This window comes from Phaethon aethereus, assembly GCF_964289735.1.
Source record: "Phaethon aethereus genome assembly, chromosome: 1".
Classification (NCBI taxonomy): domain Eukaryota; kingdom Metazoa; phylum Chordata; class Aves; order Phaethontiformes; family Phaethontidae; genus Phaethon; species Phaethon aethereus.
The window spans coordinates 198,236,149-198,249,938 of NC_138575.1; the positions used below are offsets into that span (position 1 = coordinate 198,236,149).

Here is a 13,790-nt window from a genome sequence, read left to right on the forward strand (position 1 = left end):
GCAATCAGCTTGCAAGCTGCATTTATGGAAAAAAAGTAAAGAATTAACTGGAGGTTGTTATCATTCCTTGGGTGTGCCAAGTGCTCACGATAAATCTTTTTCCTGAAGAAAAAAGCAAGGTTAAATCAAACTACAAAGCCCATCAAGCATGAGATTTACAGCAATCTAAAAGGGTTACGGGTTCATTTCTTAAACAGTTGAATTACGGCTGGTTCCGGGTATCGATCTATTAAGCACGCTGACCCCCGCAGTGCTGCAGGGAGCTACGGGATGAGCAGCAATGGAGAGATCGCACTGGTTATCGTTTTCATGTACATTTCAAAGTCACTTCCGAAAAAGAAGATGAGATAGTAGTTCAGAATTCCAGCCACGGACATGAGGAACAGGAACAAAATGATGCGCTTTCCAAACAAGTAACCAGGAGTGCTGGGGAGACAGAAAGGGGGGAAAGCAATTCATTAACACACATCACCTCACACGAGAAGCCCTCAGACTTTGGACTCTGCTGTTGACACCAGCTGAAACACCTCGGGGGCTGAGACAGAGGGGGCCAAATTTCTGCGCTGCCCTCGCGTTGCTGCTCTGGCCAGCCGTGAGCTCCGCAATGCCATTGTCAGGATCTGTTTGGGTCTGGATTTGGCCTCCTGTGCTCAACGTAGGCTGCTGCGTACAAAAGTAGCTCTTCAGAAGGACTCATATGTCCTCTCAACCATCAAAGGCCGTGGGACAATCTTGTTCCACGCGTGCGTAACAAGTTTTATTACCGTAAAAGGAAGATCTTGTGCAAATAGTAGCACAAACACACCAACGCGTGCGTTTGCGGAAGCTGTCAGCGGGCACTGCTGAAGCAGCCACCCTCTTCCTGCAGCTCCCCTGACCCCCGGTGCCACCGCACCTCCTGTGTCCCATGTTGTGAAGAAGCTCTGCAAGTCCTTACCTCTGAGTCCTTTCCCCGAGGTAGCCCACAAAGTACTTCTGCCTCACAAACAAGTACATCAGGCCAGCAAAGGCGGCAGGAGCTGGGTGAATGGTAAAACAACAGGTTACAGACAGCGACACAGGTCTCTCCGTACGTACTGTTTCCCGCTGGACCGGGAAATGGGGACCTGCAGCCTTGGGTGATGGGACGGTCACTGGAAAGCAGGACAGTGACCTTTGCGTGGGAAACGGAGTGCTTGCCTTGCCTTCACACCAGTTTTTCTGAAGACTTTGTGGGTGTAATCCTGCCCAGAGCTGTGCCTGCTGCAGCAACCCGGTGTGTGTCACGCTGGGCTCAGGAAGGAGGGTGCCGGCTTAGGCACTGCCTTCACCAGAAATAAAAGGCAGCCAATCGATGTACTTCTCTGGGAGCAGGGTGGAGGACTATACTGTGGTCCAACACTAATTTCTGAGCACGTAAAAAGGGGTTTTTCCCTTTTTCCCCCTAATTCTAGCTTTCCCCACACCCGCAGGCAACAGCCCTTCTTCTTCTGGTCAGGAAACTCCTCTCTTCCAGAAAGAATAGCCACGGACCCTAGGAAAGTACTCAACTTTAGGAAAACTCAGATTACATTAAAGGGGATCGTATTTAGAAATGCAGGTAAATACTCCTGGGCTGCCCTCAGCACTGGGAAGGGCTGGCAGCTCTGGCAATTTAATCAAATGAGACCATTTCCAGTCCCGGGGGTGAATAACGTGGCATCCAGCATCCAAGTACTAAACCCTCCACCCAAAATGGAGGGATCTCATACATAATGCCTATATGGGAAATTTCCCCGGCCCGGACTGTCTGGAATCATGTCTGGGAACATATCTGTTGGCATAGACCATGTCAGGGAGTGTGCTGCTAATTCAGCACAAGTAGCTGCAGGACAGCTGAGTGAGACTGGTCCCCCCACTGCAGGACAATTTGGTCCCTTGAAGTGTAACCTCTGAAATGCTCACCGTCCCTTAGAATCGTAGAATCTTCGGGTTGGAAGGGACCCGTCAAGGTCATCTAGTCCAACCCCCCTGCAATGAGCAGGGACATCTTCAACTCCAGCAGGTTGCTCAGAGCCCCCTCCAACCTGACCTCAAATGTTTCCAGGGATGAGGTGTCTACCACCTCTCTGGGCAACCTCTGCCAGTGGTTCACCACCCTCATTGTCAAAAATGTATTCCTCAGATTAGTCTAATCTACCCCCTTTTAGTTTAAAACCATTGTCCCTTGTCCTATGGCAACAGGCCCTGCTAACAAGTCTGTCCCCACCTTTCTTATAGTCCCCCTTTAAGTACTGGAAGGCTGCAGTAAGGTCTCACTGGAGCCTTCTCTTCTCCACTTGCTGAAAGTGGTGCAAGGTTGAAAAGGGAAAAAACCTGTGTGTTACCTTGGCTGCAGAGAAGCCCAGCGCACCAAAGCACAGCCAGAAACGTAGGGTACGCGTGTCCGCAGTTCTGGCTAGAAAGGAATTTGTCAGAGAGAAATCAGAACGTGTGAAAATAGAAACAAAACCAACGTTTCACGAGCAAAGGGTGGTGGGGTGTGCATTTGGGCTGCGCTAGCACCGCTGCGGGTGGGCTTTTACCCCAGAGCGGTGGGAGGCTTCTGACCTGCCTGCGGCCGCTGGCGCATCCGTGCCCAAACACAACAGCTGCCTTGCCCGCAGGTCTGCTTCCCCGTTTCCCCACTCGCATAAAGGATGCCTTTGTCCTGCCCGATGAGGAAAACAATCTGCCCTGCACACATGCCTGGCACCTGTGAAAGCTGCTTTCCTCCTCTAACCTCTTTTGATCATGGCATATGTATAATACATGCTGTGTGCTTTTTGGCTTGGGAAATCCTTGTAATTAAGTCATATTAATCAAGTTATTGCCATTGAAAGCTGCATGAATCCAACAAAAGAACAATCACACAGCAAATAGGAGTGTCTGACAGAGCTAACATGTCTCTTTGCAGGGGAACAGGAATGATTTCCAGCTGCCTCTTTCAGCCGGGAATGCTTTCCAAGGGGGAAGCACTCTGCCCTTGGCAGAGGTTGCACACCTGTGAAGGGCAGCACATGGACATCCCATCCAGTTTCAAGCACATCGTCAGTACTTCATGGGTAATAAAAAATATTTTATGTTCTTCTCTCTTCTGGGTTGGAATTAATTTTCCCCTCTGCTCTCTTTGAAGGCATGTCAAAGACAAGAGGTACAGATGTGGCAGAGAAGCAGAGAGCTGCATGCCAAGAGAGCTGCCCGAGGGACCGAGAGGTTTGTACAAGCTCTGCCACCGACCCGCTCCTCAGCAAGTCACGTCTCTCTGTTGGATCTTTCCTTTTGAGCCGCAGTGCCCTGGGGACACCGGCTGTGCTGGTACCATGCTGCCAGCATTAGCTACTGTTGGGTGAATGGGCTCCCAAATGAAGGGACATAATGCACGTAAGGGCTGCAAGTCCAATATAAATACATCACCTGGGGTCCAGAAAGGACCTGGGTTCACCAGCAAACATACTGGTGAACTGCAGATCTAAACATCACAGCAATGCACGCAGCAGTGGGACTGTAGAGCCAAGCCTTCATCTGAGGGCATTTGGAACCCACCTCTGGACCCAAAAGAGATTGGAATAAACCCTAATGAAGAGAGAGGCAAACCCTGCTCTGGCCCCACCAGTTCCTCAGGGCTTGCCTACTCACTTGGCAGTGTAGACACGGTCGAAGGCAGAGGATCCCAGCCGCTGGAACCCCTTGCCGTTGCAGTGTTTGCTTTCATGCTCCACTTTGCTAGCAAAAAAAGCTGTTAAAAAAACACAGAGTATTCGATCTGAGATGTAATGTGAACATGTTGCAGAAGCTGGGCTTTGTGGGCCCGGGTCTGTTCTCACGAGCATCCAGGCTGGATGGCAGGAGAGGACACGGGCGTGTGGAGCTGCAGGATGTGGCCAGGGTGCTCACTCTGCCACCGTGGTATAACCAAACCCTCAGTGCAAAGGCACAGTGCGATGTGACCTCAGACATCCTCACGTGTTTGTTATGTGACTGGCAGCAGGCTCTCACCTCCGAGCCCTGCTTCGTCCCTGCGCTGCCCTTCTGGCAGCCTGCACCTCTCTCTGCTGCAGAAGAGCAGCCCAGACCCCGTCCTTTGTGCCCCCAGTGGGAAAAAGCTTTCTAGACAAAGCTGCCAAACCCAATTCTCACTCTGTAATAGAGCAGGGAGACAAGGGAGTCTCTTCTCTTTCAGTGATAGCCGTTTGCCAAACCAGGGACATCCTGCAGGGCGGGTTAATTTTCCAGAAAGGCCCATTGAAAACCTGTCCCTGATGGCTGTGTGTCCGTCTTGTGTATATCCTCCTTTTAAGCAACTGCGTTGGGTCAAGGTGTTAGCTGCTGCAAAAATGCAGCACCTCAAGATAATGTATCATGCGCTTGACAAACACGTTTTATCTGATGACACTACACCAGAGACCATCAATCATGTGTCTAAATACAGCAGACAGAGCCCTGACAGGCTACAAGCTGCAAGCTTTGTATTATCGTGCATCCCATCTCAGTGTACCCAAATCACTCTACAGCTTAGAATATTAGCCAAAGGTATATATAAAAGATAACCCATCAGGAAAGGTATTATTATAGCAATAGAAGTATAACTTGATAAGCTGCAGGATTTCATACCTGGTATCTGAAGAGTTACCTCTGTTTTCCCCACACTGATGCTGTAAGTAGGTCTTTTGTACTTCCATTGCCTTCATTAAAAGCTACTGAGTTTTTTGCCTTCCAGTATCGAGTGATTCTCTGGGTACATAAGGCCTTTCTCCAGAAAAATACGCAGTGCTTTAAGTCAGCATCCCCACTCTGAGCCAGGCTGCAGACCCTCCTGGTGCCACCAGCGTGGTGCACTGGCCGGCTCCTGGACAACTTGGCCCTGGGAGACCCAAAGCAGACACCATCCAGTGGTGGTGAGAGCCACTGAGAGCTCTCAGCATCTCCACCCACCATCCCAGCCTTTGGCATGGGGTTATTAACCTGCCTACAGGGTCTAAGATGACCTAGTTGAACAGGACTGGGTTGAATGGCATTTTTTTCTCCAGTGCAAAGCTGCAGTGATGAGAAACCACTTCCTGCAGGTCTGGGACTGCATGGGCTCACTGGGTTATGTTGCCTACCTTCTCTCTTCCATTTAGCATGTATGTGAAATCACTAGAAGATGCCGCAGCTTCAGAGAAAGCCAAGCATAAGCTATATATCTCTCCCTCTCTGCTGCCACAGGTGCTGCCACTTCCCAAACGCCCGTGTGCTGCTGCAGAGAGGCTCTTCAACACCGAGAACCATCAGGCTGAACACAGACATGTCCAGTGTGACCGTGGTCACCAAGAACAAGAGCTTGGAAGTGCTGGGGGTGCCACTCCTGGTGCAGAGCCTCTGCGATCAGGGCTGGGCAGGCCTGGGAGTGCTGGGTCTCCTGGGAAGGATCTGGCTGTGGAGGACCAGGCATCTGTCCTGGAAGATCTTGCCGTCTCTGACGTGGTGTATGGATGTGGGTATGGTCAAAGGACTGGGCAGCAGGGCAAAGGACAGTGGTAGGGTTATTATGTACACCCACACCACGGATGTGATGTGAGCTGACAGATCACATCCAGTGGTGGCCCTTGCTGCAGGTCTGCACTCCCATCTCAGCAGCATTGGGCTCCATTAACCTGGCATTGGAGAAATGAGAGACTAGTGTGAAGCAACTTGCAACACCATGGTCATATTTCCTGCTCTTGACTCTGAACCTCAAGGCAACAGGGTGGTTTCACAAGCTTGCATGAAATGAGTGAGTGGAGCAGGGCTGGAGCTGAGGGGTTCAATTCAGCTCAGCGGCACCAGGAGATGATGCCCTGAGGCTCCAGGGCTGCACAGGCTGCAGTCCCACTCTGGTCAATTAATGTGCAGGAGTTCAGTCCAACCCTGGTTGTTTCACAAGTTCATGCCAACAGAAACCATGACCTGATGCTCCAACCTAGTGAGTGCTGGCAAACGTGCAGGTTGTCCCTTCTCTCCGTTGACTTTGCTTTTCTTCCTCCATCCCAATCTGCTCAACAATAACCACTGATTTACCCTGAAAGCTGATGAATTGCAACATCTCTCTGACGCAAGAACAAAACCTAAAGCTACATGTGTGACACAGCAGCATCCGGCAGCACGAGTCATTCTGTAGGATATGGAGATCCCCAACATGAACAAGGTAACCATAAACGCACGTCAGACTGGGGCAGCACCACTGCCTACTTCCAGCTTCGGGAATAACAGCAGTCACCCAAACTGTTTTCTAATCCTGCACCAGGTGCAGAAAAAAATATAAACCCGAATTTACGGGGTACTGACTTCACGTACTTAAAGAAGACAGTCAAGCAGATGCCCAAGTGCTTTGCTGAAACCAGAGAAATAGCAAGAGTTCAGTGCAATAGATATCCCTTGACAAGCATTTCTACCACCTTAATTATTGCATTCGTTGCAGGACTGCATATCAGTTCAGTCTTTCTAGAGAGAAAGCCTGGGAGGAGGAGGAAATCAGATGATTCAAGGTCTGAAATCATGATTTAGGGCTGTGTGCCACTCATGCTTGGCACACTAAGTCCTCTGCCAAGTGTCGCACTGTCCCTTTGCAGCAGTTGGGTCAATAATCTTGCAGACAGATTTCCATGAGATAAAAGCGCATGTCAGGCTGGAAGGCAAATGCCTGAGCTTCAGAGTGAGGGGAAAAAACCCTGTATATAAAGTAATCTGGTTAAATAGCAAGAAATGTAGATTTGACACATTTTTTAAATTGCAGAATGTGCTCTGATCTCAACATCTCATATTCTGGTAGTGTCACACGCTGTGCATTTACCAGAAAACAGCATTGGGTTAGACGTGCTATTTAGTGCCCATGTCGACACCAAACCACTCTGCATCTTTTTTTTTTTTTTTTTTTTCCTCCTCTGGCAGCCAGGCTTATGGTGAGGCTCCCTCCACTTCCCCTCTCTGCAGCAGCCCAAGAATAGCCCTTTTCCTGGGACCAAACATGGGGTTTATGCTCAGTGGGAATCTTCCATTGGTACCAAGAAGCCTTCACAGAAGGTTTCTAGCATCTGCGTCATCCCCTCATCCCACTGCTGACTCTCCTTGAACCTGGGTGATATCAGTGCAGCTGGGGCAAAACTCACTCCCTTCTCTCTATTCTGGGCAGAATTTCCTGCTAAAATGATTAAGTATTTGAAGAGATGATGATCAAGTTAAAATCAGACTTGCACAAGAGAGAAACTTGTTGTTTTATTTTAAAAATCCTGAGGAATAGTAGGGACTATAGAGGTCTGAATAAGAGCTAAAAAAGGAAACTTCTCCATTGCAGGAAATGCGCAGTGTTCTTGGGACCGCAGTCAATTGAGATTAGTTGGACTGTAGGACCTGGAGATGCAGGAAACCAGGAGAGCTGCCTGCCCACCAACAACCCAGAAAAAGAAAGACTTCTCTGATGAGTCAGTGCAGTTTTGCCCCCTTCGCCCAGCTCCGTGCAAAGGTCTGACCCACGGCAGCCCCCCGAGGCCCTGTCCCTGTCCCCTGCCCGGGACAGCTGCCCGGGCTGCCCATGTGAGGGACTTTAGCCAGGAAAGGAGGTCTCAGTCATCAAATGAAAATGCATATTGTCACAGAGTACCCCAGCATATTAATCCTTGCATTAGCTGACACATGTATAACAAACTCTAGAATATCACAGAGTAGGTCCATGCGACGGCCAAGGTACTGCATGAAAAATCATACGCTTAGAAGACAATTTCTCAAGCCAAAGTCATGCCTAAGCACACACGCACTTATAACCAGATTACCTATCCAAAGACCAGATCAGCATATATCATCCTGAACTTTTCTCAGCTCCCTTTTAGCTCTTAAATAAATGCTTATTTTTGTCTTACCATTTTGGACAACACTGATCAAGGTGACAATGGCGAGCAGGACAACGCTTCCCAGGGTTTCCTGGTCCATTTTGCAAGCGGGCTGTCGAGGTGGACGGCGCAGCCTCGGCGGCAGCTCAGCTCTGCAAGCACAGAAGGAGGAAGTGAAGGTCTGTCTTATCTTGAATCATGAAACACTTCCTATGGCTTCACAAGAGAGTGGCAGCACCCTGCACTTGGATGCCTGTCGAAGCACACAGCCACAGGCTCTCTCACTCATCATATACCAGCGAAGCCCCAAGAAACAAGAGATTATATGTCTGTCATCTAAGAAGATATATAATGTGGAAAGATACCTATTGCCCTTCAGGAGCAAAATAGCAACCTTGATATCTAAAGTACATTCGGCTAGCTGTGTGGAACAGCAGAAAGGATGGAAGAGACCAACCAGGCTATCGTGCCATTGCCTGCAAGTGCCCGACCATCCCACAAGTAGCTGGGAGGAGAAATAATGCTGGAGACTCTCAAGAACACTGCTGCTTTCAGACATGTGCCCTCCCTGGTCACATCTCCATCAGCCTCACCAGTGAGGAGACCCCAGGTCTCCAGGCCACAAGGAAAAGCTCCTGATGCATCAGGCATATTTGAATGGGCAGTACACAAATGCTGTGAACATCGCAGGTGGGCACAGAACTACGTCTTTCATTACCAAGGATGGATCCTGCATCCTTCCCCCTGCAAATAATGCCCTGGATGATAGTGACAGCTGCCAGCATTCAAGCATTTTACAGGCTCAGACTTCACAGTTGTACCCCAATTTTAGTAGTCAAAGCCCAATGCGGCTGAATGTAGTTGCTGCCCCATGTTCACAGCTCAGCTTCAACCCCCGGATGGAGAAGGCAGGGAAGTGCAGGCTGTGGTGTTTGGACGGCTGCAGAAAGTCCCACAGCTTCTGTCAGATCACTGGAAAACATCCTCATCCAAAGTGCACATCACTTACCAACCCTAACCGCTCTGCTCCCTTCTGCCCATATTCTGACAGGGAAAAGCCTTATGAAAAATTCTTACCTTCAGTAGGGGTTTAGCACTAATACAAGTAACATTTTCACTGGACTGAGCCCTGGACAACTTTTGCCCCATCTGTCTGTCTGTACTCCGCCGCATGCTATCCAGAAGGTCTGAGTGCCGCTCAGCATCCAAACCACGGCTGGATAACTGGTTACCTCTCTCTGTATGGGACACAGCCTGGTAGAACTTCCCAGCAGGTGCCAAGCTGCGAAATCCATCTTGTTCAATGGGGAAACATTCACCTACATGGGTGTTTTTATCCCATCTCTCTATCATGCAAATTATGATCATCTGTACTATTAGATATGGAAAACTCGCAGGTACTTTGTGTACAAGCAAAACTATAGAAACATGCTGGCTGAGTGGTAGGTGATTAACATTGACAGTAGTGGCCTTCTGTTCACTTCTTAGAAGGCGGCCGTCTTTCTAGGATACTTGCCCTATAGTCCACACAGACATGACTGTGTGAGCAGCAAGGCCATAAACAGGATGTAGGTTGAGATTTGTCCTGCGATATTTTCTCCAGACTTTTAACTCTTGGCAAATTTGCTTTAGGGAAACAAACAAACAAACAAACAAACAAGAACAAAAAGGAAAGCAAAATAGCACTTTGAGAATGCTTTTATTTGGACTGAAGTTTGCTTTTTCCCCACAAAATGGTCTTTTCATACTTGAGCATCAAAGTTTATGTTTTGTGCTCTACTGAGCACTGAATTGTAGCTGGTATTTAAGGATGGTATTTAATGTTAAGCTTCTACTTATCTTCTGAGGAGGGAAACCCATCACCTAAAAGCAGTTACGGAATTAAATCAGAAAAGGAACACCGTCTAAGCGGAGACCAGTGAGGAAAGGACCATGCATGGACATGGGCAGGCAGAAGAGAGCTGCTGACGGGAAAGGGAGAAGACGACAGCACAGGTCCTCAGGGCATCCACACCAGGATGAATACCAGCCATCCTCTCACAGCAGGCACTGATCCTTCTTTTTCTTCTGCCTGTTTTACACCAGTGTAAACCTACCAGGCAGCTTGCAGCTTGCTTTTGATTTACAAGGAGCAGTAAAAGCAGCCGAGACCACTCTTGAGTCAGTAAGCCTCCAACTTGCCATGAGAATGCACGCTCTTCCCTACTTTCAAAGGCTTCCAAAGGTGGCTTCAATTTGTCAGGAGCCTCATATAAAAGGCAGTAGGAATCAGGCTGCTAAGGTTTGAAATTGCCATAACACAAAAAATAACGGAGGTTTTCCTGCCGCTCAGCGCCTTTCACCGCATCCTCATTCCTGCTTTGCTCTTCTGCTGTGCCCCTTCCGACTCCCGCCTGTCCCCAGGACCCGCTGGCGGCACTGGCGCTGCGCTGGAAACCCGGCCCGTTGCTTCCCCTTGCTGAGGCTCGCTCCAAAGCCACCTCTCACCTATGCCTGGAGGAAAACAGGGTGTCACCCTCCTCTCTGCAAAAAAAACCCCCAAATCAACCATGACATCAACTCCAGGGCTGGCTAAGCTGATTTCTGGGTGCGCAGGGAGAAAAAAGCTTTGCCAAAGAGAATCTGGTGTGGCTGCCTTAAAATAAGAACTGCAAGGGGTTGGTTTGGGTTTTTTTAAGCACAACGTCACTCTGAGGGCTCTGCTTAAGGAAAAGAAGAGGAAATTAGGACGGTATGAGACACACTGAAGAAGCAGCCCCGTCTCTTTACCGCAGCAGAGCAACACTGTTGTAAATATAGTTGGACAGAGCTGAAACCCCTTGGCAGGAGAGGCAGAATATTATCTTTTGTGCAGAATGGAAGGACGTTCTGGCTTTTTTTTTGCAATTTGGGGAATTGCCTTGGCAAGGGCGGGCTAAGGTGGAGCAAAAATGACTCTGCAAACAGCTTGTGCTGTATCTACACGTAAAATCGTTCCTTCTCCCTGAAACCTAAACATCTGGGCAGCCCTTGCCTCCCCTTCTTTTGTGGGATGCAGGTAAGATCACTGTCTGTGTCAGGCAAAGTTGGCACCACCTAAGAAACACTGTCCACCTGGGAGAAAGGTTCGTGCAAAACAGCTCCATTCTATCCCACTTGGCCATTTGAAAGAGGGGATTTTCTCGAGAGGGGAAAAAAAATACGGGGGGAGGGATGGGCGCCTTGGGGAACGGTGCCTGCATCCGCTGTAACCCCCAGTTGCGGTCGGTGCTCTCCAGGCACAGGTAATTCTGCGCTTCAGCAGCTGCTTTCAGACCCCAGCCCTCCCGCTTGCTGCATTGCTATTTGAGGTCCACATCTTCCTGTCGGAGGAAGATAACCTTGACGCAGTGAGCCATGAAGCTCATGAAAATGCGCAAAGCCAGTGAGCTTTTCCAGTTGCGCTGCGAGGCTTCCCGCACATTAATCTCCTCTGGAAATCTTGAACAGCCGGTCAAAATAATCCTTTTGTAGAATTGCTTTCATACTGAAGAGGAAAAGACTGGGAACACAGATCTATAAATATCTTTTGGGATGTTCATCTCTCCTCTCATGCACTCTGCTCAGCACTCAACTGCAAGGACTCCAATGAAAGTGTGCGTCCTAATAAAATAAAAGCTGCTCCTCTGAAGTTCCTGTATATAAATGTCAGGGGACACACAGCCGATGTGTTTTATCATAAATGCAACGGGATGCAAGCCCCTTGGACTGGCTGATTAACATTAGCACCGTGCTTTGCAAACTTAAAGCGCCACAGAACCACCAAATATACAGTACACATACTGTGTGATGACCCACCATCACGTCAGTCTGCTTCAGCATCGCATCCTTTCCGAAGCCTGACAAAACCCCAAAGGAGAGCATGAACAGAGCTGGAAACGTGAAGAGCAACACGAAGAAAAGGGCAACGCTGCCGTTTTTTAAACGCTGTCTTCGTTTTGTGCGGCCAAGAGGGTAACACTGTGGGAGCAGTCAGAGCTGCCTTGAGAACCTCCCCTTCTCCACATTTCGCAGACTTTGTCTTTTTCATTACTGTCTCCATACTCTATTTGTTCGAATTCAGCTCAAAACACAGCGCTTGAAGACGGAGCCCGCAGGTCCCTCCAGGCCCGCGGGCGCAGCCTCCTCCTCCTCCTCACCCCGTGTGTCTCACCCACCTCTCCCGAGTAAAATTTGCCTTTTGTATGAGCACCGCGTCGCTGACATCCCCGTGGCTGCACTTCACCCTCGGGTCCATTTCTGCAGCGCTCCTGTCTCACTGGCGAGCCAGTGTAACGGAGTTTGTGCGCCGGGGCTCGCCTTCCTCAGAGCGGCTCTTTGGCTTTATCTTTATTAAATTTCAGCGGGTTGAGCCCGGGGCATTGCTGCAATGTAGCGAGACCAGTTTAAATCCAAGCTCCTCCACTGGGATGCTGGAAAGCCGCCTCCAACCTGCGCTCGTCTGCAGATTGGGTATTTTCTCTGCCATTGGGAGACCAGAGAATTGAGCGGGGCCCAGGACAGCCCCTTCTGAGGCCTTTTTGGCAAAGCTCCCTGATTGCCCAAGAAGCTGTTGATTAGTAGGGTTTGAGCAGTGCCCAACGAGTGGCAGAGCCACCTCGTGGGGATTTTGAATCTCTTGTCTCTCTCCCTCCCTTGCTCCCAAGAAGCAGCTTCTCAGCAGCCATTGCGACACCATGTGGTGTCCCTGTGGTGGCCTCCCGACAGTCTGGGCAACCAGCCACCCTGTCACAGGAGGAAATTCACAGAATCATGGAAGGGCTGAGGTTGGAAAGCACCTCTGGAGGTCATCTGCTCCAACCTCCCTGCTCAAGCAGTGCCACCTAGAGCCAGCTGCCTAGGACCATGTCCAGACAGCTTTTGAACTTATCCAAGAATGGAGACTCCAGAACCTCCCTGGGCGACCTGTGCCAGTGCTCAGTCACCCTCACAATGAAAAAGTGTTTCCTGATGTTCGGAGGAATCCTCCTGTGTTTCAGCTTGTCCTGATTGTCTCTGGTCCTGACACTGGGCACCACTGAAGAGAGCCTGGCTCCATCCTCTTTGCACCCTACCTTCAGGTATTTATACACATTGATGAGATCCCCCTGAGCCTCCTCTTCTCCAGGCTGAACCGTCCCAGCTCTCTCAACCTTTCTTTACAGGAGAGATGCTTCAGTCTTTTCATCATCTTTGTGGCCCTTCATTGGACTCTATTCAGTATGTCCCTGATTCTGTTGTGCTGGGGAACTGGACCAGCACTCCAGGTGTGGCCTGACCAGTGCTGAGTAGAGGGGAAGGATCACCTCGCTTGACCTGCTGGCAACACTTCTCCTAATGCAACCCAGGATACCATTCACCACCTTCGCTGCAAAGGCACATTGCTGGCTCATGTTCAAGATGGTGTCCATCAAGACCCCCAGGTCCTTTTTGGCTAAGCTGCTTTCCAGCGAGGTGGTTCCCAGCATATATTGGTGCCTGGGGCTGTTCCCCCGCAGGTGCAGGACTTTGCGCTTCTCCTTGTCATGACGTTCTTGTCAGCCCATTTCTCTACCTTGTTGAAGTCCCTCTGGATGGCAGCACGACCCTCTGGCATATGAGCTACTCCTCTGAGTTTGGTGTTGTCTGCAAACTCACTGAGGGTACACTCTACCCCATCATCCAGACTATTAATGAAGATGTTGAACAGGACTGGACGCAGTATTGATCCCCTGGGGTACATCACTAGTTACTGGCCTCAAACTAGATTTCTTGCCACTGATCAGCACTTTCTTGTCCTGGTCATTCAGGCAGTTTTCAATTCACCTGTCTGCTCACCCAGCCTGTACCTAAACAGCTTCTCTGTGAGGTTCTTATGGGAGACAGTGTCAAAAGCCTTACTGAAGTCCAGGTAGACAATATCCACTGCTCTCCCCTCATCTACCAGACCAGTCACTTCATCATGGAAGTTTA

The 13,790-nt window shown here is 49.6% G+C and overlaps 1 protein-coding gene across 1 annotated transcript; it reads right to left on the reverse strand.

The window, feature by feature from the left end:
• Positions 1-263: 263 nt before the first annotated feature.
• ALOX5AP (arachidonate 5-lipoxygenase activating protein) lies at positions 264-8,016 on the reverse strand (the record flags this gene model as incomplete). The annotated part of the gene is made up of 5 exons (XM_082007064.1): positions 7,872-8,016; positions 3,637-3,736; positions 2,346-2,416; positions 938-1,019; positions 264-426 (listed from the first exon to the last, which is right to left on the reverse strand). Exons 1-5 carry the CDS (start codon positions 7,939-7,941, stop codon positions 264-266), a joined length of 486 nt encoding a protein of 161 aa, XP_081863190.1. The 5' UTR covers positions 7,942-8,016.
• Positions 8,017-13,790: the final 5,774 nt, after the last annotated feature.